The sequence below is a fragment of the Otolemur garnettii genome, unplaced genomic scaffold (genome assembly GCF_000181295.1).
Source record: "Otolemur garnettii isolate 467f Iridium unplaced genomic scaffold, OtoGar3 scaffold00011, whole genome shotgun sequence".
NCBI lineage: Eukaryota > Metazoa > Chordata > Mammalia > Primates > Galagidae > Otolemur > Otolemur garnettii.
The window spans coordinates 34268063-34293257 of NW_003852406.1; the positions used below are offsets into that span (position 1 = coordinate 34268063).

Genomic DNA, 25195 nt, shown 5'->3' on the forward strand with positions numbered 1-25195 from the left:
GTCCCAGTTACTTGGGAGGCTGAGGCAAGAGAATTGCTTGAGCCCGAGAGTTTAAGGTTGCTGTGAACTATGATGTTACAGCACTCTACTGAAGGTGACAAAATGAGACTCTGTCTAAAATAAATAAATAAATAAATAAAAATAAATATAATAAGTGCATAATGAAAAACATGTCAATAAATTTGAAAATTTACATGGACTGAAAAAAATTCCACAAAAACCAACTTATCAAAACTAACACACCAACGGAGAGAAATCTAACAGTCTTCTAGCTATTAAATTTGTAATTTAAAATATTAAAAAGATACATTCTAATGTCAGATGGCTTCCTTGGTGAAATTGTACCAAACACTTAAAGCATAAATAATTCCAATCTTACATAAACTCTCCAGAAAATATTGGCAAAGGGATAACATCCCAGTGTATCTAGGCCAATGTCTCTCATAATTGCAGATATAAAAATCTAAACAAAATACTAGCAAACAAATGAGGAGGTGAAAAAGAATATTATATTGTGACCAACCTGAGATTAAAAATTAGTTTAACTGTGAAAACCAATCAGTGTGCATGGCATAGCAAAATCTAGGAGAAAAATTATGTAGTCATTTCAATAAAGATAGAAGAACATTTGCTAAGTTTCAACAGATATGCAATCACAGTGAAATACTAAATGTCTTAGCTATGCAATGCTCCTTTTAAAGCAGCTTTATTGAGATACAGTTTACATACCATAATAAAAATGTTCTTAATCTGAATAATTGTGTCCAAAAAACAAGTAGTGGTGGTGGTGGGTGGGAGAGAGAGCAGGAGTGTAAAGGAAGATGCTAATTGAGTTCCTCTCTGTTCCAAAAAATGGCAATTACAGTTAAAGAAAGATACGAGAGTGAAGACATTCTCCCATATGAAACAAATATCTCTGTTGACCAGAAATCAATGGGAACATGTAGTGCTAACACATTAAGAAAATGATGAAACAAAATAGGTGATGTGTTTGGAAGTATTGAAAGGATATTTAAACTCTGGTAGAAACTCTGAGAATAAGTTAATGATGGGACATAGAAATTAAACAAACACATAAAAAAAATTAAGGCAATAATCAACTCCAGAGACAATAAAAACTTGAACCAAAAGAAAATGCAATCACAGTGAAATACTAAATGTCTTAGCTATGCAATGCTCCTTTTAAAGCAGCTTTATTGAGATACAGTTTACATACCATAAAACTCACCTTTTAACAGCAATTCTCCTCTGAAGTAACAGCTCTTGCCTAGTTCTGGGCCCTTTTATGAGTAAGGTACCACACACCTGACTAAGGAGGACGTCTGACCATGATCCATCAGATAACCATGTGACTTAGGTGTACAGACAGTGCCTGACCCACAAAGCCACGTGGTCAGATGTGACTGACAGTAGCCTGCCTCTGAATGAAAGCGGTATCTGGGATCAGTGTAGTGATGGGAATCCAGAAACATCCACCCAGACTCCACCTTGATATAACCTTAGTTGTGTTTTCCTTCAATCTAACCTCTGAGTTCCTGTCAATCTCATGAACTTAGCTCTTTAGGCTTTCTTGCGGGTCACCTAACATCTTTCCACTACATTTATTTTTAGCTCAGATCAGCCAGAATTAGTTTATACTGCTTGCACCTAGGGCCCCTGTTTGATATGAGAAAATATTTTTTTCATTTTAGAAATTCTACAAATTTAGCTAACACACAAAAAGACGAAAATACACAGATTAGTGGTTCTATTCACTTTACATTTACTATATAACTATAAATGCTTATAACAAAAACTAGAGTTATTCCTGATGGCCACTCTTTTACTAAGCACTATAAAAGTACTTCTCAGCAGTCTCGAACTACTGTCATATATTACCGATCTTTAGAAGTGTTTTCCCTTACTTTTCTATACTTTTTTAGTTATTCCCTGTGTTTTTGTATTAATTTTGTCTCTTATACTTTTTATTCTACTTTCAAAGCCTGTTATCTTTTATTCTTAGAGTTACTTAAAGAGTCCAAACTAAAATCATTTCATTCTTCACAAATAGTACAAGGGGCTTATAGCACCGAACTCCAATCAACCCACTGAGTTTTACGAGGCTTTGTTGGCCAGTATTTATATCTTTTTTCAAACCTATAAATCAGATATTTTTATTGATCTTCATAGTCGATGCTCAAATTTTCAGATTAACCTTCCCTACAAAATATTTCGCTTGTCATTAACCTTCATATCTCAGACTCTCCTTCTGGAATCATTTTCATGCTTAATGGATGCCCTCTTTAAGATGGTCATTGCTGAAAAGTGATGATAGTGAAGCCTTCTGGTTTTGTTCACCTAGAATACCTAACACAATAGTAGCTGATATTTCTTGATCACTATGTGCCAAACTCATTTTCAAGTACTTTTTATGTATTAAATCACTTAATTTTCACCTAACTTTATTATATGATCATAGTTTGCTGACCCTTCTGTGGGAGGTAGCTGGTTGACTTCTCAGCTGGTGCCTCAGTCCGGGCCATCCAGAGGAACTTGTAGACACACCATCCCTGGGGGCTCATCAAGACCACTGAAGATGAAAAGAGCCCAGAGGCACCCCAGAACAGGGCAAAGTCACCAAGACTATCCTTGGGGCTCTCTATGTTGAGAGTCACTGTCCCAGGTGGGCAGGTGGTGCTAAGCCCTTTAGCAGGGCTGAATTCTTTGAACTCCTGATAGGCAGTTTAGATTAGGGAACCTGGCTTGCTTGCCCTGCAGGGATGAAACTTGTTTTCCCCACCGCCTTTCTAAACAGGCTATCAGCCATTTGTTAACAACACCCTATTCACCCAGTCTTTCCCTCTATCCAGTCTTCCCGGGGACATGGGATTCTTTTAACCCTTTTTATTTGCATCTTTGCATTTTGCATATATGCTTCTGTTAGAGATCAAAAAAGCCTCTGAAAAAGCCTGAGAATTGCTCCATTGTCCCAATCTGGCACTCACTGTAAGATAATGTATGCCTTTCTCTATGTCCTAAGTTTGTGTAGATAATTGTGATTTTTTCCCCAGCATCCTTTTCTCCTGTGGACTCTCAACCAGGTCGGGTCTGTGGGTGATGACTGTGAAATGCCTGAAGATGTCAGAAGGTATTAGAAGGTACTAGAGGATATTAGAAGGTATTAGGTATTGGAAGATATTATAAACTAAAAATATATTTTTCCATTCTTAAACTATTGTTTTTAGTAAGTATATGATTCTAGGCTGACTTACTGTTTTCAGAAGCATTTGAAGATAATGTTTCATTATTTCTGATGAGGAAAACAATGTCAGTTTTGTTATTGTTTCTCCTGTGGGTCTTTTCTCTCTGGTTGATTTTGAAATTCTTTGTGGAGTTCTAAGGTTTAACAATAATAGATCTGTGTGTGTATTCTTTTTTTTCTGTTTGAGATTTGTTGTGACTCCAAATGCTTAGGATTCATATTTTTCATAAATTGAGAATATTCTTAGCTATTACCTACTAATTCTTTTGCTTTCTTTCTGCAACTCCAGTTTGGCGTATGATAAGCTTTCTCAGTATTTTGTCTGCACCTGTTAAACCTGACTTGTGTATTTTACATCTCATTTACTCTCTGTGGTTTATTCTGGGTAATTTCTTCAGATCTCCCCTGTACCTGTTTATCCCAGCCCAAGCTTTTACATTCAATAATAACATTTTTAACTTCTACATATGAATCAACCTATATGTATTGCCAATAGTTGACCATTTTTGACCAATCAAATTGAACATTTCATATGGTTCAAGTTAATTTTTGTTTCTTTTGAAAAATATTCCAGGTTTTAAAAAAAGTGTTGTTCCTAGCTTAGATTTTTAACTTTCTGTTTTAGACCTTTAAATATTGTAAACAAACTTATTTTGTATTCTGTACCTAGTAATTCCAATATGTGATACTCTGTGCATCTGACTGTTTCTGCCCCCACTGACTCTCACACATTGTTTCGTCATGAGTTTTTTGATTTTTGATTACGAGCTCATGCTCATTATCTTTTTGTGAGAATTTTAAGAGCCTGGTAACAGACACATTCCTCCACTAAGAAATCTCTGTCAAGAGCAACATCAGCTAATTTTATGTATCATACAGTTAGAGTAAATAAATACAAACCCCACTTCTATGTCAAGGGCTGCTTATGGCCTTTAGCTTCTCAAGGGCGCTTTCTGATCCCTTCCATTCAGAGGCGAAGCCAAGACAGATACTTTTCCTTATCATGGTCTCTTTACAGGATGTAGTTTTTCCCTCCTGAATTTGCCTTTTCACTGAGGTAGACCTTGGATTTGCATGAGGATTTCCATTTTCTTCTTCACTTTCTGCAAGTCCAAGGACCTGCCCGTTTGGCGGGCAAAACAAGTTTGGCTGGCACTGTTACAGCTAAAACGAGCAGGTCACTGGGATAGGCAACGGGTCCCAGAAAGGCAGTAACTTTAATAGTGGGCTACCACACCAGACTCATGCTTAACTTGTTTTTGGCTTCTGAAGATTTCTCCCTCTTTCTTTCCTTTCCTTCCTTGCTTTTTTTTTTTTTTTTTTTTGAAACAGAATCTCACTCTGTTGCCCTGGGTAGAGTGCTGAGGTGTCATAGCTCACAGCAACCTCAAACTCTTGGGCTCAAGTGATCTTTTGCCTCAGCCTCCCAAACAGCTGGGACTATAGGTGCCAGCTACAAAGCCTGGCTAGTTTTTCTATTTTTAGTAGAGACAGCGCCTGGCTCTTGCTCAGGCTGGTCTCAAACTCCTGAACTCAAACAATCTGCCAGCCTTGGCCTTCCAGAGTGCTGGGATTACAGGCATGAGCCACTGCGCCCAGCCCTTCCTCACTTTCTTACAATCTGATTTCTGCATTTTAAGTTTGTATTACACATTTTACCCAGTATTTTAATTTTTATTTTTTATTTATTTATTTTTATTTATTTTTTCTTTTGGTGACCCTGACATGATTTGAACACTTACCCAGTATTTTAGAGGTTTTTAGCAGACAGGCTTTCCAGCTGTCCAGTCCATCATGTGGCTGGAAATGGCTGTGCACACTCACTCACTCACTTGAAATGGCAGATCAGCAAGCTCAGCTCTAGGTTGATCATGATTTTGCCTCAACACTCTGAGGGAATTATTCCTTTTGTGTTCTGGAAACATGCAATTGTTGATAAATTGTTTGTAGTTAATCTGCTTTCACATGTGATAGCTTTTAAGATTTCCCTTTTATCCTGAGGTTCATTAAATAATTTATTTCATATCTTGCTTCTCTGACATTACCTACAGATTTCTTAATTTTCTTCCCTTTCCCCAAATAATCAACTTTCCGTGCTTTAATTCCTCTGATTTCCTCGGCACTATCTTCAGATAACCAATTCTTTCTTTTAGCATCTGTATTTATTCTTTTATTTCATTGACTTCTTTCATTTCTAGGGTTTCTAATTGGTTCTTTTTACTCACCTAATCTTAGTACACTGCTGTTTCTTTCTCTCTCACACTTCCCAGGTCTTTATGTGGATTTCACTTATCAATTTATGTCTCACAGATGCTGATAACACTTTTTCTAGTTTACAGTTGTCTTCCAGTTGTTCTTTATTTTGATTCCATTTGGGGTAAATTTATCTTCAACTGTTGAATCTGTTGATTATTTTCATTAGTGTTAGATTTCTTCATGTGCTTTGGACATGACATTTGCAGGCTCAGTTTGAGGGTATCTTCTTTGATCCGTTTCTCTTTTACCCACCCACGCCTACAGTTTTATTTGCTTCTACCCAGCTCTCAAAAGTTTCTAGTCAAGAGCTAGGTCTTCCATAACAACATGGCACAGAACAGCCATAAGGGCACTGAAGATCCAGTAGCCAGGTCACCAGCAGACAGGGACTGTGTCAGTCCCAGAGCTCACTGGTGTCTGTTTTCCACTTCCCCGGAGAGCAGCCCCACGAAAACAATGACTTCAGGCCGTGATCAGCAACAGTTTTATCGTTCTGCTTCCTTGCAGTGAACTTGGGTTCTTCCTCCTGAATCAAAACAAATGTTCAGTCCCTATCTATTTTCCCTGGGAATTGAACTCTCATCTGCCCGAATGCTTTGGGGCTGAAGCTTGGAAGCACCACAGGTGCAGCTCCACCCATTGCTTCAGACCCCCACTGCTTCCTGGCCCAGGTGTTCTCATGATCTTCCCCTTGGCAGGGCATTTTAATTCCTATCACTGATCTGTATTTGGAGCAGAATGTGAAGTTAAAACACCATCTTAATTGGAAGTCTATTAATCAGTTAGATTCTAATTGATAACATCTAAATCTCAGTAGCTTTGGAAGTGAGAGAAGTCACCAACAGTAGATATATGGGTGATATTTTGATGACACTTGGGTTACATGGCTAAATAACTAGAAGGCTTGTGTTTCACTATTAAAACAATTCAGCTTAAATATGTGAGTTATTCTGAGTGACTTCAGGATGACCATCTTTCCAGAAAGTGTATCACTACCAGACTCAATTAGAATCACAAGGAACGGCGATGGAGCTATTTTTATTTAAGAAATAGGTAACAATTTCTTATTAACAGACAACAAGCTAAACACAAAATTTTATATTTAAGAGGTGGAGAACAAGTTGGCACAGAAACATATCACTCCTGCCTCTTGCTTTTCGGTTTACCTCCCTAGCTGTTAGAGAAGAAGGCTCCACGCAGACCAGGGGACCATTATATAACCTGCATGTTTCTGCAAGCTGCTAGTTCTCTCCCAGACAAAGCAAACTCCATAACTAGCAGATACTCAGCAGTTATAGGACAGATTAGAGAAGTAACCCTGAAAGAGCAAATAAACATGCAACACCCTACCTTGGAGAGTCCAGGCTAATACATCAAATGCATTTGCCTTTGGGTAAATAAAGATCCGCTGGCGATCCAACCCAATCTCAGTGGTAAGTTTCACCCTGGGGTGATATTTTACTGCGATTGCCCTTGGAGTCAGTAAATATTTGTATGGAAAATATTATGCAACACCCCGTTCCTGTTATTCCTACACCACTGGTTTCTAGAACCTAAAACATTTTTGTAAACTTACCTTTATTTTGGCATCGAACCTGTGTCTCTGCTGTTTTTTTCCAACATAACTCTCAACCTTTGAAAAGTTTATTAAATTTGCAACTTTGAAATGAGGAATAGTATTTCCTTTCACATAAAAACAGACTCTTAATTTTGCAAAGTGGCCAAGACATATTGTCTGCTCTATTATTCTTAGCTTGGAAGCTCTGTGGGCAAGAGAGGATGACAGTGGGCAGAAGCTCTTTTCGAGAGAGTGATGAAGGCAAGAGGATGTGCACAGAGGCTGATGCATGCATAAACCAGGCCGCCTTCTTCAGACCATGTTAAACCTTGTTCTGGTTTAGTGAGCAGAGGAAAAATACTGCAGACAAAACTCAACCCTGCCTTGACCTCCTGGGCAGGGCAAGCAAAGAACAAAAGCAAACCCTGAGCATTTGACCCCACTCATGGGTGGACACAAGAATAACTGGAAAAGGACTAAACATAGTTTGAAGATGCGAGTGAAAAGTGCAACCTGAAAGCATTACTCAAAAACGAAAGATTGGAACTCAAGGGACAAGGATGACAAAGTCCAATGCCTTTTTCATTAGTCAGATTAAGAAATTTGGCCCAGAGAGAAAAGGGATTCACCTGACATTCCTTTAAAGTTTTCTTTTTTTTTTTTTTTTTTTTTGCAGTTTTTGGACAGGGCCGAGTTTGAACCTGCCACCTTTGGTATATGGGGCCGGCACCCTACTCCTTTGAGCCACAGGCACCACCCCCCTGACATTCCTTTAGAGAAGCAGAACTAGGGCTCTGCCCCATGCCTGGTCCCTTCCCATTCTCTTTGAGTATGAAGCGCTCCCCTCTATCAGGCGTCTCATGTCAGCATCCTCCTGCACATTCTGCTGAGCTGTATTTTGCCAGTGAGAAGTGAGCCAATGATACTTTTATGGGAGATAATTCACTTTTTTCATGGTAGAGAAGTGCTTTGGGCACAGGGCACAGTATGTGAAAGTCCCAGAGGCCTGCATAAGCATGGGATGGAGTCTAGTGTGGCTGCTGAGGACTTCCTCACAGCCACCATGCCTGTGTGTGGGCATGTGTGTGGCGGGGATAGGGGGTGGCATGTAGTAGCCACAGGAGATGTGGTTTAAGAATTCCATCCAGGGTCAGAAAGAAATTTATATGATGTTATAGGTTGAATTATTTCCTCCCAAAATACGTTAACTGTGACCTTATTTGGAAATAGATGATCAAGAGGAGGTGGGCAGAGTAGACCCTAATTCAATACAGGTGTGTCCTGATGAAAAGGGGAAGGTGGGACACAGAGGCAGATAGAAAGAAAACAATATGAAACCATGGGGCAATGCATTGGCAAGGCAAAGGGAGCCAGAGGCTATCTGCCTTGAAATGGACTCCCTCACAGCCTCAGAAGGCCCCGCCTTGCACACACCTTGGCTTTGGACTTCTCATCTCCAGATCTGTGAGAGTGTGTGTCCTGGGAGCCACTTGGTTTGTGGCGCTGTGCTAGGGAAGCCCTAGGAAACTAAAACATCTGCCAAAGGGAAGAATGTGCCACAGGTGAAAGGAAGTCATCTGTGGATTGTGCACAGGAGGGTCATGTGGTCACTGTGATTTATAAAGATAAACAACTTTGGGGGGTGCCTGTGCACGTGGATCAGACGGGACAGGAGAGTTGGTAGGAGTCCATCCAGAAACTGCTGGAAGAGCTTTGTTAAAACATGTCAGAATTAAGGCAGTGGCAGTTAGACTGGAATAGGACAGATTCACAAATTATTGGTAAGTGAATTGTCAAGGAAGCAGGTACAGGTTATCAGAGAATTGAAACCAGAAGAAACCACGTGATGAGAACCCACTATAATAAGGGGCTTGAATTTCATGGCAAAGTGGAGAAAATGTCTGATTTGTACTTAGTCCTGAAACATTAAAAGAAAAATTAGGATGTCAAGCTATCTTAAATATTTTGAACATAATTGCAGTTGTAATGGTAGCTATGTGCACTAATAGTTCTTAGAATGAACAGAGAATAAAGTGTATGTTGTTTTGTATTTTGGCCTTTTTTTTTTTTTTTGGAAAAAGTTATATGATGACACATTATAGCCATCTTCACTTTCACAGCAAGAGTGTAACAGATTTTAAAAAAAAATAAAATTGAGAGTTTCATCAATGTTCTCTGGGCCTCTTTTCATCTTGTGATATGTGAATCATTCTCATTTGACCTGTCTTTTCTGTTGTCACTATTTCCATTTTCTAGTTGTTCTAGTTGTTCTAGTTGTTACTTGGCTAGAAGCAGAGGACAGAACTCTGAGAAAGACTAGCTTCATGTCATTCTAGAATAAGAAGATTTGAATCCAAAAATAAAATATACCCCAATGTATTGGGTTGTATTTTCTTCTTTTTATGCTTCTTTGTTAATAACCATGAGAATTTCATGCTTAGCCAAACTGTAGTCACCATTTAAAGTATGTGTAAATTCCAAATCATTTCTTTTGTAGTCATCTTTCCAGAAAAAGAGCTCTGGTTAGTGAGGACAAAAGAGATGGCTAGTGGAAGGGCTGGAAACCAGGGGCCCTCCTCTGCTGCATGATGTGTGGGCTCCTACGGCTTCCATTTTTCCATCTAGAAGAGGCAGAGTTTGCACTGAGTGATATCTAATGAGAATTATACTGCCTCATTAGAGGGGCAATATAATTACTAAAAGGCAGAAGAGAGAGTCTGGCAAAGACAGAAGGGAGGTGACTGGGAACAGACTCAATTTTGGGCAACTAATTTTTATCACAGAAGAGGTTGAAACAATTCAACCTATAGCATCATATAAATTTCCTTATCACACTTCAAGATCATAAAGGTAAAGGACAAAGAAAGGAAAGGACTGTGGGCTGGAGTCGGAAGGGTCTCGTGGGAGAAACCAACGATGTGGAGAAGGAAAGGACTGGGGGCTGGAGTCGGAAGGGCCTCGTGGGAGAAACCAACGATGTGGAGTTACCCCCCTGGGTACCCAGCACTACCCAGGGACAGAGGAACGTGGGGAAAACCCACTATCCTTTTGATAAAATTACCCAGGATCTTACAAGGACTTAAACAAGGAAGCTGATTAACCCTTAAGTCAACTTTTCACACCAAGGAGAACAAAAAAGAAACCACCCTCACTTATTCTTTGGGGTTTGTAGGCTCCACCGCACAATCTGAGGCCCAAGTCAAATCGATGAGAAAGGTAGTGACATACCAGGTGAGCTCCAGGTATCAAACAAGAGCTCACTCAGTCATTCAGCAAATATGGATTAAGCACCTACTGGATACCAAAGCACCTCTGCCCAGCTTCTGTGCTCTCTGATGGTACTTTAGGGGAGAAGTGCCCTTGAGGAGACAGAAGAAGAGAGAACACAGCTGTGGACCTGCCAGCAGTAGGCCAGTTCATGTCCATTCATGTCTGATGCAAACCAAAGTCAGGCCAAAGAGCATTTCCCCTTCACTGAGGCTGCACACGTGCACACGGCTGCAAGAATCCGGCCAGACCCTAACCTGGGCAGTGGGGGCAGCACTCAGTGGAGGCTCAGCTGACCTACCTACAGTGGCCTGTACAGCCCTCCACACAGGTGGGTTTCTATGCAGGTGGGGGTGTCACCACCCCAACACAGTACAGCACAGGACAGCCATACCTGGGGGGACAGGGTTCCGTGTTACAGGCCTGGCTCATTGCTGGAGGGCGGTGAACCGTGTCACATAAGCTGTCGTTGACCGTCTGCTGGGTCTGGATATGTAAGCACACTGCTATGGCTTCCTGACGGCCTGGAGGTTGGAAAGAGAAAAAAAGGTAAATGCCATAGAATAACTTACTGTGACACAAAGGAAAATAGGGTCTTGGGTATGCTTGGTATTCTGAGGCCACTGCCTTTTTGATGATCATGCAACTGCAGGCTGCATCTAGTCCCTGGGAGCAGACCACTTTGCACTGTCTGAAGTCTTCTGGTCTTTGCTATTCCCTCATTTGCCTTTAAACTCAGCCCCTCTGTTCCTTCCATCCCAAACGTATTCACCTTGAAACATTCAGGAACACTCAGACTCCCCAGCCTCCCTAAGACGTCTCTGTATTCCAAATATACTCAAAGCTAAGAATTCCTCCCAAAGGAACCATCAAGGTGTTTCTTGCAAAGATATACAATCATTTCCCAAAGAGGAATTTTCACATAGTTGCTAAAGAGTAACATCTTTTCTATATCACTGCATTTGTGATCATCATTTTCATTATGATTTAGGTTCCTGCTCACTATTACTGTAATTAGTAGTAATATTTCTATTGCTAGCAAAACAATAGTAATACCTCCCTATCTAAAGTGCTTTCAAATATATTATTTGAAATAATCTTTGATTTCAAAAGAATGGTATCACTATCTCCATTTTATGAATAATAAGGAAACTGAGGGTTAGAGAGAACTTAAGACAGCAAATAAGTGGTAGATTCAAAACTAAAATTTACATTTCCTGCCTCCTAATTCAATGGTCTTTTGTACTTTAGGGATTCCAAAATGCAGTACAGTCAAGCTACTTTCAAAAGCAGTGGCTGCTCCTTGTGCAGATACGAACATTGACAGGCATAATTTTCTACTGAGGCCAGATAGATCTGTCTGACCCCCAACCCCATCCTTTCAACCACTACTCTTTGTTGAGACAAAAAAGAATTATTGGAAAACCAGAATTGAACAAAATTTAAATCAAAGTTTTGATTTAAAAACTCACATAAAAACCTGTAATAGCAACTAACTATATGCTATTTGAAACATGCAAATGTATTCATTTCACACAAGAATGTGCATTCTGTTATGTTACAAGGTTGTGGTTTTCTTTTTCCAAATGCCATGTTTCAACTCAACCATTTTACAGTATTTTACAGGATGTAGTATTGGCCAAAAATACTTATGTATTTGTGATGTTCAGTTCTTTCCAATAAATTTTCTCCTGCTGTCTACAGGAATAATTTCATGTTCCTGGCCATGGCAAGATGCAGTCTTAAATCTGCATGTATCCCCTATGAACTTTTAAAATGAACATTGGCTAACCTGAGATATAAGAAGACATTGCTATAACTTAATGCCAGCTTTTATTTGCAAATATCAAAATTTCCTTAGTTACATTATGGTGGTTTAAGTATTTATCTTTTAATAGGTTTCATTTTTTTTGTATCTGAGAAAAATCCATTTATCTTTCTAATATATCTTACTTGGTAATAAAAATTCTTTAGAAAATATATTCAGAGACTATTTTGGAATGTTTCTGAGTGGGTGGGCCCTAAAGCCCCATTGTAACCACTTTGGATAGAATTTTACGACACTCTCAACATACTTAAACCAAGTTTACTGAAAAGAATTTAAAAGTTTATAGACAATTTAAAATACTTATTGTGATAGAATATATTTTCCAAAGAAGTCCACAAAATATCTCCCATCCCACATTCTGGTCCTATAATATGATTTGACACTTTTCAATTTAAGAGATTTGATTAAACATTATCTTCAAAAATGACAGTTAGAAAAAGGAAAAATTAAAAAGTAAGTTTATACCTCATCTTATACTTAACAACATTTAGGCAATAATTGCAACCATGCAGCAGGAACATATAAAATAAATCAAATGTTGAAATTTGGCATCATTTTTCTAACAAATTGCTTCTGTAGCCTGAGGCAGTAACTTTTACTTCACATTTGCAGTGTTGTCATAAAGGGCCATTTTTTTTAGCAGAAAATATATATGTATATACACTGTATATATATTCAAAGTCTCATGAAGAAATAAATTAACAATTCGAGGGTAAAAACACAGACTCTAAGAGGAGAGGTAGAGTCAGCAGATGAGCTAATGGGTCCTTTTTGTTGGTTTAGATTAGCCTGGGTTGGGTTTCTATTGTTTGCAAACAAGAGTCTTAACTAATTCAGCATGTCAAATAACCACACACACCGTGTAAAAAATACCTGGAAAAATGAAGAAAAGTATAGTCAAGCCTTTAATGTGCCATCCAGTACTTAATACATCACACTGTGAAATAAATATGGAAAAATAAATAAGAAAATTGTGTTGATTTTATAATCAAATTGTCTTGGAGCCTAGAAAGAGATATAATATGGTCTTTTTAAGCATCCATGGGACATTGACAAAAAACAATCCCTGACAGGCTAAAAAGAAAACAGCAGTAAATTCCAAGTCATAAACTATACAGGTAACATTCTCTGGGCGTAATATAAATTCTCTGGCTAAATATAATGACTAATAAACAAAGAACTCCCCCCATCAGAAATTTTAAAAAGTCTTAGGCTAAAGAGTAAGTAGATTATAGAGCACTTGTGCTGAGAAAAGGGAGGAGGAGGCATACGGCTAGTGCGCTTGAGACTAGATGAGCACCTCTAAAAACAAAACTCAATATCCTTCTGACATGGATGAGTTTTTCCCTAAACATATCTAAATTATGAAATCTACTTAAATGTTAAGAACTTGGATTGAATGTAAAAATAAGTGGTAAGGGGATTAGAAAATGGCGTTAAAGATGGAGCCCGATGCTGCCCTCCATCGGGTCCCCAGGAGGGAAAGGAGAAAAGGACTGGATCTAGACAGCTGTGGACATGAGCTCTCTCGAACTTTTTGAACACATAAGTTCTATGATATAACTATTAAAGATTATGTAAACATATGGAAAACTCCAATTCTTCTTTTAAACTACTATAATCTAATACTTAAATCTATGAAAGGAGTAAACAGGCCCACTTCATATAGTGCTGTCTTGTATAGTACTGTACTATATATCACAGTGCGCTAGTTTCAGATGTGCACATACCTACAGATGCAGGCCTCAGGCTGTGTGGAAAGAACGGCCAGTATGCACGTTTCCTCTCTGCTCATTAGCGGTATGATAACAGGGCACTACTACACACTCTCAGGGAGTGAGAAAGAGGGATACAGAGCATGTCACGGATGCAAACAGCAGCATCTTGTTTGGGGTAATAACACAGTTTTATAGCACTCCAAAAGGTGCGTCCTTTTTAGGAGTCAACTGAGGAGATAGCTGGTAAAGATTAAGGATTGTTGAAAGACACTTGGCCTTACGGAGGGCATCACGAGCGTCACCGGAGTCTGACAGGAAGTGGCCGATTATATCAAGAGTAGTTGGAAGAAACTGCAGCTCAAGGCCTGTCATGATGTGAAGAGAGTCAGGAACACATCTCCATAGGGAGAATGTGAAAATGAGCCCACAGAGGACCAATTCCATTCTCACTCCTATTCTGCCATTTTCAGAAAGGTATTGTTGTGCTCCACTGTGCAAAAGAGAGTGTGCTTACGTGCCCCAGCATTAGCCACGTGTGCATGTGTGTGTATGCAGAGGGAGCCAGAGAATGCATGCACATCTTAACTGAATTACATTTGTAATACTCAAGTCATATTTGACTTTTGCAATTATAAGAAGTGCTCCAGTGACTTGTATTCATCTTTTGTATATATTGAGTATTACAATTTTAATACAGTTTTTTCCTTTCTTAAAATGTGTATACATAATCGGGGCACAGGGGCTCATGGCTGTAATCCTAGTACTCTGGGAGGCCAAGGAAAGTGAATTGCCTGAGCTCACAGGTTTGAGACCAGCCTGATCCAGAGCAAGACCCTGTCTCTAAAAATAGACAGGCACTGTGGCAGGTGCCTGTAGCCCTAGCTACTTGGGAGGCTGAGGCAAGGGAATCACTTGAGTCCAAGAGTCTGAGGTTGCTGTGAGCTATGATAGTATAGCACTTTACCAAGGGCGACAAGGTGAGACTCTGTCTTCGAAAAACAAAAATGTATAAATTTTTTGGCACACTGTGTGTGTGTATCCTAAATTAAATAGTAGCATATTGTCATTGGCAGTAAAATAAAATAACACTACATCACGACCTCTAACATGTGTCTACTCACCCACTCACACTCTGTAAATATTCATACACACAAAAACATAGAAACAACTAGACAGGAACTTTTGTATGCACACATGTAAACTCAACTACTCCCACATCCACACAGCCCTTTCCCCTGCTTATGACAGTTAGGGCTCCCCACTCCCTAAACTTATGACTGATTTCCACAACGGTGCTTTGAGCTTCACCCCTTCCACCTTCTCAGAAGAGCTGCTGACTACTTTCCCTTTCATTTTCATTCTGGAGCTTTCCCACTGCCTTTTAAACGTCCCCAAGACTCCCCCACGTTCAATAATACCACACGCAGACCTCTGGCACACCCACGAGGCTATCACAACCATCTGCTCCTCTCTATCTTCTTCATCACGGTCAAATTTTGCCATAAAACATCTATTCTCTTCTTCTCCATTCGGTCACCAACACTGTTTCCTGAACCATTTCCATCTGTCCTCTATCACAGCTAACTCCACTCAAGTGACCCTTTCTTGGGTTGCCAGTGGCTTCACGTTGCTGAAGTCCGTGCCAATTCCGGGTCACCTTCACCTCTGAGGGGGACCCAGCACGGCTGACCTCGGTTTCCACCACACCACACCCTTCTGTTTTACTTCTGTCTCACTGGCCTTTTCTTCTTGTAGACCAGGGGTGTCCTCCCTTTTGGTTTCTTTGTGCCACAGTACAAGGAGAAGAATTGTCTTGGGGCACGTATTAAATACACAAACACTAACAAAAGCCGATGAGCAAAAAAAAAGATGCAGCATAATTTTTGTGAAATCCAACCCCAGAGATAAGCAAAAAGTCCTCTTAATCCTAATTATGTGGTGAGTCATTCAGAGAGTACTTTAAAATCCTTAATTAGGTTATAAGTTTGTGATCATGAATATAAAAAATGTAAATCTCTAGGTAATAAAACATCTTTTTTTGATATTTTAAATTATAAAAATAAAAGAAGCCTGGGCAACATAAAACTAGTGGGATGTTTGACATCATATTTGAGAAACTACTGCATCAATGTCTGGTTCAGTGGAAGTAGCTACAATTCTTAGTGAGTTTTCAAGGTGCTCATTAGCAGATATTTTGGTTCTAATTTTACTCTTCTTCTTTTTTTCCCCCCTAGATAGTCTCACTCTGTTGCCCTGGATAGAGTGCCATAGCATCAGCCTAGCTCACAGCAACCTCAAACTCTTGGGTTCAAGCGATCCTTCTGCCTTAGCGTCTCTGGAAACTAGGACTATAGCCTGGGTAATTTTTTTTTTTTTTTCTTAATAGAGACATGTGTCTAGGTCTTGATCTCCGGACCTCAAGCAATCCTCCCTCCTTGAACTCCCAGAGTGCTGGGATTACAGGGATAAGCCGCCTTGCCTCACCTCTAATTTTACTCTTAATGTGACTTTTACTCTTCATGTGTTTCATTCTTGAAAACAGTTGCTCACAAATGTAGGTGCTGACAAAAAGCAACGGCATGAATAAGGCGTGACTGTGAAGTGAGGGCTGTTGTCTCTGGGAAGACAGGGCCTATAAACGTCCCATCAAGAGACAGGATCAAATTTTCTGTCAGCTGAATGTCAGACTGCAGCTCTGTGCATTCCATTTGAAACTTGGCAGGTAATATGTTTATGTCAACTGTAAATGAAGTTGAGAATACACCAAAATATTGTTTTCCCAGAAATCTTGAAATCCGTCTTCAAATTCTTGTATCAAATTGAAAAGCAAGGCTGCATGTTTTTTACTGTCCACAGGGCTGTGTCTAGCTGACGTGTGCATAAGATTGCTTGCCTAAACTTGAGCCTGCCATAATTTCAGTTCCATTTGGAACACTGTTATGGTCTGAAACACTGTATTGATAAATTGGTTTTCACCTTGAAGATGCATGTTTAACTCATTTAAATGAGTGGTTTAATGCACTAAAAATGCTAAATCTATAGGCCAGTTTTCATGGTCAAGTTGTGGTACAAATTTGGTTCTTGATACCATAATGACCTGATAACATGTTATAAGTCATAAAATCTTTTCACCATTTGCCCCCGACTTAGCCACTTTCCAAAAAATAAATGCTGTCACCATAGTCAGCATGGGTAGTTTTAAAGAATTCCTGGAATTGGGTGATTCAATCCTGTGGCCCTTATGAAATTCAGAGTATTGATGACAATTTGCATGATGATATCCATTTTGTTAAAGTTTTGCGAATAAATTTTCTTGAAGTACTATGCAATGATAGTTCATCAAATGGGAGTTTGGGGTGGCAATTGAATCATCTTCTATTAATTTGACAAGTCCCTCTCTGTTACCTACTATCGCTGGGGCACCATCAGTAACTACACCAGATACGCTGACAAAGGACAAAGAAAGTTGCTTTCATGTTTTTTTCACTTCATCATATAAATCTCTTGATTTACTTGTATCTTTTAATGGCACTAAAGAAGCTGTTCTGGGGTGACATTTAATCTGTCATTAATATGAGTCACCTCTAATAAAAATGGCAAGATGAGCCACACTTGTAGCATCAGTGCTGTCGTCCACTGCCAAAGCATAAAATTTAAAATTAGCAGCTTCACTCTCCAAACTTCTTTCAATAAATTTTCTAATTTCTTTAATTTGTCTATAGTATTGTCTCACTATAGTCTGGTGAGACAAACTGATTTTAGAACTATCCTGTTTTTTTTCAGGGACAACTATATCTGTCAATGTTTCTATACTTTGCTTAATAAACTCACCATCAGTAAATGCTTCTGGGTTTTTTGCTATTAACCGTGCTACCATATAACTAGCTTTTATAATGGGCTCTGTCTGAGTTGTAGCTTTCTAAAAAATTCTGTTCAGAAGACAGACTTTTTTTCAGTCCCACTATTTTGTCCTTAGGACACAATCCTTCATACACATTGAATTTGGCAGCGTGCTTTTGTCTGTAATGCCTTTTCAAATTACAGTCTTTGGAAACTTGCACATATGCCCTACAGATTAACCAGAGTTCCTTAGATTTGCCTCAACAAAATAGAAGTCACCTGTCCACTTTCATTGACCAATCTTCCTTCATCTGTAGTTTTCCTTTTTATGGGTTCTGATTTCTTTTAAGATGTGGTAGAAGCCACGCTGGGATTAAAAAACAGCAACAGATAAGGGACTATATTTGCTTTTATTATGAAAATTACCTGACAGAAAAATAGAAAGCAAGGTTTGGGCCCTTCCACATCCTTGCTGCTGATGCAGGGTGAGGCGGAGGTGGATTGTAAAGCATGGTGGATGATGTGTGAGGTGCCACCAAGGTGTGGAAGTACCTTAGTGAGCCAGTGAGAATGCTGACCTAACTTCAGATAACATACACGCCTAACGCTGTAATGGGAGGTGGAAATACTATTGATAATTGCTGCCTCGCCAAGTCACCACGAGCAAATACTACTCATAATCGCTGCTCGCCAAGTCACCACGTGCACACATCTGATGGCGTCAGTTTATTCACATCTGGACGTAACATACTGGAAGCTGCACACTGCATAAAACCAGAGCCACCCGTGTGTTTAGTTTATATGACTGCAACACGACATTGTCATCTACAATGTTCACACTCAATAACTGTGCAATTGAGTTCCACCAAAAAAATTACAAAAAAACTCTTAATGTCTTAAGTTTATGATTTTGTGTTGGGCACATCCGCAGCCATCCTGAGCTGCACGTGGCCAGTGGGTCGCAAGTTGCACACCCCTGTAACCTGGGCAGCTCAGCGTCCTCCACATAGCCATTGAATGTTGAACCTCCTCAAGACTTAGTCTTAGAACCCCTAACTCGCATGGGACCACTCCTGAAAATTGTCATCCATGCCCAGCGTCAGTACCTCCATAAACAGCTCAGCGCTCCCCACTTCCCTTCAGACTCACTCACCCACTCCTTACTTAACATGCCCATTTGCAAGTCTAAAGGCCTCTTAAAATCATTACATCCTCAACTGAATTCATGATTTCTCTTGCCAAAGTTGACCCTCATTTACTGCTACCATCTCAGAAAATAAACCTAAGACTCAGACTTGCCATCCCACTCCTGCTAACCCGTCCCTTCCACAGATTCTTTTACTTCCTACCTCCTATACATCCCTCAAGGTCATCCTCTGTACTGCGTCTCTACCATCATCACCACTCACATCACTTTTATCACTCCTACTCCATTCCCTACGGGACAACTAGACTAACCTATTGGAAATAAATAAAAGTTTGGTAATGTCACCCCCTTTTTAATTACTTGAATGGCTTCCCATTGATCTTAAAATAAAGACCCACATCAACATGGCCTGCAAGGATTTAATTGCCTGTCCCTGCCATCCTCCCCACCATCACCCCAGTCCTACCCCATCTCATTCTCAGCATTTCAGCAGGGCCTGGATGGTATCACACATCCTCTGTCACTTAGGGTCTTTGTATATGCTCTTTCTGCTGGAAATTCTCTCTGTGAACACTCCTCCAATTCTTTTGCTTGACTAAGATCTCATCTCTTATATTAAATTCAACTATAATTGTTTTTTAGGGAGTCTGTCCTTTATTTCCCTAATTAGGTCAAGTGCCCTTGTTATATGTTTTCATAGCTCCATATAATTCTTTTGTGATTGCCGTGCCCAGCTGTAATTCTATATATGGTGTATGATTAATGCACTCCTCCCATTAGGGTTAAGTTCCAAAGCTGGGAACTGCTGAGTCACTGTCACCCAGGCCAGTGCTTGGCACATAGAAAATGCAATAAACGTTTGCAGAATGTTGTTTTTAAATGAAACAATAAAGTGATCCTGGCTACTGCCAGGACCAAGACATGGCTGGCATTACTCACTTTATTTATTCTTGTTCTTAAAATTCTAGGTAATGTAGGCTGAGCACGGCAGCTCACGCCTGTGATCTCAGAACTCTGGGAGACTGAGGAAGGTAGGATTGCTTGAGCTCAGGAGTTCAAGACTGGTCTGAGCAAGAGTGGGATCCCGTCTCTACTAAAAATAGAAAAACACTAGCCAGGCCTATGGTGGTAGGTGCCTGTAGTACCAGCTACTCAGAAGGCTGAGGCAAGAGGATGGCTTAAGCCCAGGAGTTTGAGTTTGCTGTGAACTATGATGCCACAGCACTCACCTAGGTGACAGAGTGAGACTCTGTCTCAATAAATAAATAAATATATAAATAAAATAAAGTTCTAGATAATGTTCTAAGATGTGATACTTGAGATAAATTACTATTGAGAAGGGAAAGATAAAATCATCACTAATTACAGATATTATTTACTTAGAGAACCAAAAATGAGCTGAAAAACTATTAAAAGTGTTAAGGGATTCAGCAATTTATTCAGATGTTTTAAAAGAGAAAAATTCAACAGCATAAAAGGATATCTATTATTCTCTTATAAAATCATCATCCCACTAACATTTGTGACATCTGATATACTAGGCACTACAATTAAACACTTCAGGAAAGAACTTTTTAAAATAATCACCTTTAAGCTTTTCATTAAGCCTATGGCTTTTCTCATTACACAAAAACAAACCACACATCTAAAAATTTAAACAAATAGCACAAAGAGAGTGGCTGAGCTGGGGTTCAAAATGAGGTCAGGCCCCATATACTGCTTCCTTTGCTGTGAGAAAACATAAAGGTAGAAAAGACTAAGGTCATAAAAATAATAAACAGCGGAAGACACAGAGGAATTTTGGTAAGGAGTGTTTATGAAGTAATAAATCATAAAACCTTATAGAGGGTACCAAAAAGGTAGCCACACTGTGGGTGCTCGGGGTGTATATGCACACACAGACACACACAAAGACACACACACACAGACACACACATACACCGAGATACACACACACAGAGACACACATACACCAAGACATACACACACAAAGAGACACACACAGACACACACATACACTGAGATACACACACACAGAGACATACACAGACACAGAGACACAGGGACACACACAAAGAGGCACACACACACCAAGACACTCACACACAGAGACATACACAGAGACACATACATACACACACAGAGACACACACACCGAGACACACACACACAGAGACACACACACACAGAAACACAGAGACACACACAAAGAGACACACACACACCAAGACACACACACACAGAGACATACACAGAGACACACATACACCGAGATACATACACACAGAGACACACACACACAGAGACACACACACAGAGAAACACAGAGACACACACACAGAGACACACACACACCGAGACACTCACACACAGAGACATACACAGAGACACACATACACCAAGACACACACATATACCACACACACAAAGAGACACACACACAGAGACACACACACACAGAGACACACATACACCGAGACACACACACACAGAGACACACACAGAAACACATACAGAGACATACACAGACCCACACACAAAGAGATACACATATACACAGAGACACACACAGACACACAAATAGAAACATAGAGACACACACAGACAGACACACAGATACACACACAGAGTGCTGCATACACACATATACACAAACACTTGGGAGCTGGACGCTGAATATGTCCAGGTTCTTCCTGCTTTTAGGAATTACAAAAGAGTTCTCTGTTACTATTCCAACGTGAAAACGAACTTATACAAGGTTGTTAAGCATCAGAAATTACAACAAACAGCAGAAGCTCCACAGCTGACCAGCTCTGCGTACTGACCAGCTCCCTACACTGACCACCTCCCTAAGTGGACGTAACTTTCATAGCCCAGACATGCACCACATGTACTCAGTGGAGGTTCCTTACGGTGACCACCTTCTGTATGTTGACCATTTGTTGCAGGCTCTTGGGTGTGCAACTTACAGAGGTTCTACTACATTTTTATTTCCTGTGTGATGTGAAGATAGGTTAGAAAATATGAGTACACAGAATATGAGAATGTGATTGAACTTTTATCTTTTCAGAAGTCCATAATTGGTAATGTTACTTTTCTATCAGAAGTGGAATGTTGCCTGTGGAAATTTCATTTTCCTGTGGTTGTGAGTCCTAACCCTAACCCTCTCTATGCAGGAACAGGCTAAATGCCCACATTCACAACCCACACCTAAGTGGACCTGAGGCTGAATGCCCCGAACCATTTTATAATAGGCCGCGGAGAGGCAAGTCTCACTATCATTGGTACGGTTAGGACGGTAAAAGAAAAATAACCAGAAGCTGTGCTCCATCAAGGAAGATGATGTCCTGTTCAGTTTATATCTCTGATATTTAGCACAGAACTTGGGGAAGAACCATGGGGTCTGCACAGAGCAGGTACCCAACTCCCAGCATTTATAGAGAATTTGGGTTTCCTGCCTCAGCTTTTTGGTTTCACAGAATTTAGTTATTCATTTTTAAGGAATTTTTATCTTGAACCCAAGAAATTAAAGATGTTACTTTTCACACAGTTAGAGAGCTTATTGTATGGATTTATAGTTCAACCAACCCTCTGTGATGAATATGAATTAGGTTATTCATTTTCTATTTTGGACTTTGTAGTAGACTCTGAATCTCAGCTTCCTCAGCTATAAAATTTGGGTTAATAGATACGTCCAAGGTCCATTTCACTATTATTCCAGGATTATACTATAAAATATAGTATAATATCATCAAAGCTAAAATTGCTGGTTAACTGAGTGTTAAAGATTATTAAGTTGAATGCTGCTGGAGTTTGTAAAATGTGTTGCAAATAGACTAGAATATATCAGAAAACAAACAGGCACTTTCATGTCACTGCGTGAACGTTAGGTTGCAGTATGGATAGACGCAAGGCAAAAAGTCCCTGTCTCATCGCAGGCCAAAAGTTCCACAGTGCCAAAAAGAATAAGGATAAACACAATAAGTCAAGTTTCATAAAACTTGTATGCCTTAAATGGATTCAAAGCTCCGTTTATCTTCTTCCAGGTATACACTCAAGAGAAATAAAAACATGTCCACATAAAAATGTGCATGCAAAGGCTCGTAGCAACATTATTTATAGTATTCAAAACATGGAAACAACCCAAATTTCTATCAACTGATGGATGAATAAATATAATTTGGTACATCCATATAGTGAAATACCATTTGGTCAAGAAAAGAATTAAGAGTTGGATGCAGTGGCTCAAACTTGTAATCTCAGCACTGTGGGAGGCAGAGACAGGATGATCACTTGACAGCAGAATTTAAGACCAGACTGGACAACATAGTGTTACTTTATTCCTACAAAATATTTTTTAAAAGTTAGCCAGGCATAGTAGTGTGATCCTGTAGTCTCAGCTACTCAGGAGGCTAAGATAGGAGGATCACGTTAGCCCAGGAGTTTAAGATTGCCAAGCAATTGAAAAAAAAAAAAAGGGCTAGAGTCTTTACATGGCTTTTGTATAGTTAATCAGTGTGGATGTGTGTGTTTGTTTTCTGATTTAAAAAAATAATTGCAATATGATGTTAATGAAAAAAAGAAATAAAGCACTGATATATGTTAAAACCTACACAACGTGGATGAACCTTGAAAACATTATCTTAAGTGAAAGAAGGTAGTCACAGAGTGTGATTCCATTCTATGAAATGTCCAGAATAGACAGAAAGTAGATTAGTGGTAGCTAGGTGCTGGGGTTTAAGGATACAGAGTTTCTTTGGGGGACAATTAAAGCGTTCTAAAATTGGGGAGGGCGCAGTGGCTCACACCTGTAATCCCAGCACTCTGGGAGGCTGGGACAGGTGGATTGCCTGAGCTCAGGGAGTTTGAGACCAGCCTGAGCCAGAGTGAGATATCCTTTCTCTTAAAAAAAAAAAAAATCCAGCACTTGTGGCAGGTGCCTGTAGTCCAGCTACTCGTGAGGATGAGGCAAGAAGAGTTTGAGGTTGCTGTGAGCTGTGATGCCACAGCCCTCTACTGAGGGCAAAAAAAGTGAGATTATGTCTCAAAAAAAAAAATTAAAGAGTTCTAAAATTGATTATGTTGATGGTTGCACAATTTTGTGATTATACTAAAACACATGTATTGTATACTTTAAATGCATAAATTTTATGGTATATGCATTACATTTCAATAAGGCCAACATGGAAAAAAAAATAGAAAATCATTCCAGAGAGTTCAGCCATCCTGGAAGCAGAGTCTAAGGCCACCTCCACGGGGAATGGGAACAGAAAGGTAAATTAGAGCATTTTAGTATCAGGCTCCAAAAAGGAGGTCTAATAGTAGACTCCCTCATCTGAATTAGACTTTACCTGGCCACCTTTCTTAGGCAACTCTGCCTGGCCTGTTAGGTTCCCAAGACCCACAACATGTGGGTGTCTTCTCAGCAGGAAAGAATTTAAATCATGGAAGCTAGAGTTATTAGATGAAGTAGTGATTCTGTCATAGACAACATTTAAAAGCCTGAAATTAGTAGAGAAGATTTGGGGTGCATAAGCAATGGCAGGACTCATCTCCACTCTCCCCACGAAAGATAAGCTACGGGAGTCTGGCAAGACTGCAGATATGTAGTGATTCAGAGCAGTGGAGACAGCTGGCATTGGGAGCCACGTAGTAGAAAATTCTAGGAGTCTATCATTGTGACTGAATAGAGGACCATCTCTACATCTCAGCAGCTACCTCTAGAAGGTTTGTCCAGACATCAAGGGAAAGCAGCAGTTTCCAAATTGCCAAGGGTACATTAGTGTTAAGGTTTCCAAGACATAATAAAAAGAAGTGTCCCGTATCTTGATCTCATAGGGGGCAGGGACACAAGGCAGTGTGTGGGGTACCTGAGAGGAGATGCCCTGGAGGGAAGAGACAGCAGATAGTCAGGGGCCAAGTGAGCCTGAAAGGCTGAACTCCTAGCTATACAGGAAGGACTTGCAGGGAACAGGGAGGAGCATTAAGAGGGACTCTGGAGGCAGCCCCACAGGGCAGCTCCACACACAGGGCAGTACACAGGGCAGTACACAGGGCAGCCTGGGGGCAGGTACAGGCCACTATTGCTGGGTCTACTGCCAGGCTGGTGGTGCTAAACCATGGGTGTCAGTGAGGCAGGCTTAGAGGTGGAATGAGGCAGGAAGGAGAAGGCCAGGCACCATCTAGTTGTGTAGACTGCATGGGAAGGACAGAGAATTCCGGCTCAGCACATCGAAGAGTAAGGGACTCAGGTACGAGGTCTGGGCCATGAGCTCCACACCCTGATGGGGGTTAGTCCCAGGTGAGGAGTGGGGCACGCTCGTGTAGGGGCTCAGGCATG

General features: G+C 40.1%; 1 protein-coding gene across 1 annotated transcript in view; it reads right to left on the minus strand.

The window, feature by feature from the left end:
- Positions 1-25195, minus strand: part of ADAMTSL3 (ADAMTS like 3) — a 391341-nt gene that overhangs the window by 95213 nt on the left and 270933 nt on the right. Inside the window, exon 17 of the mRNA XM_012801847.2 lies at positions 10717-10846. Coding sequence (XP_012657301.1) covers positions 10717-10846 — 130 coding nt within the window. The remainder of the gene's footprint in view (positions 1-10716; positions 10847-25195) is intronic.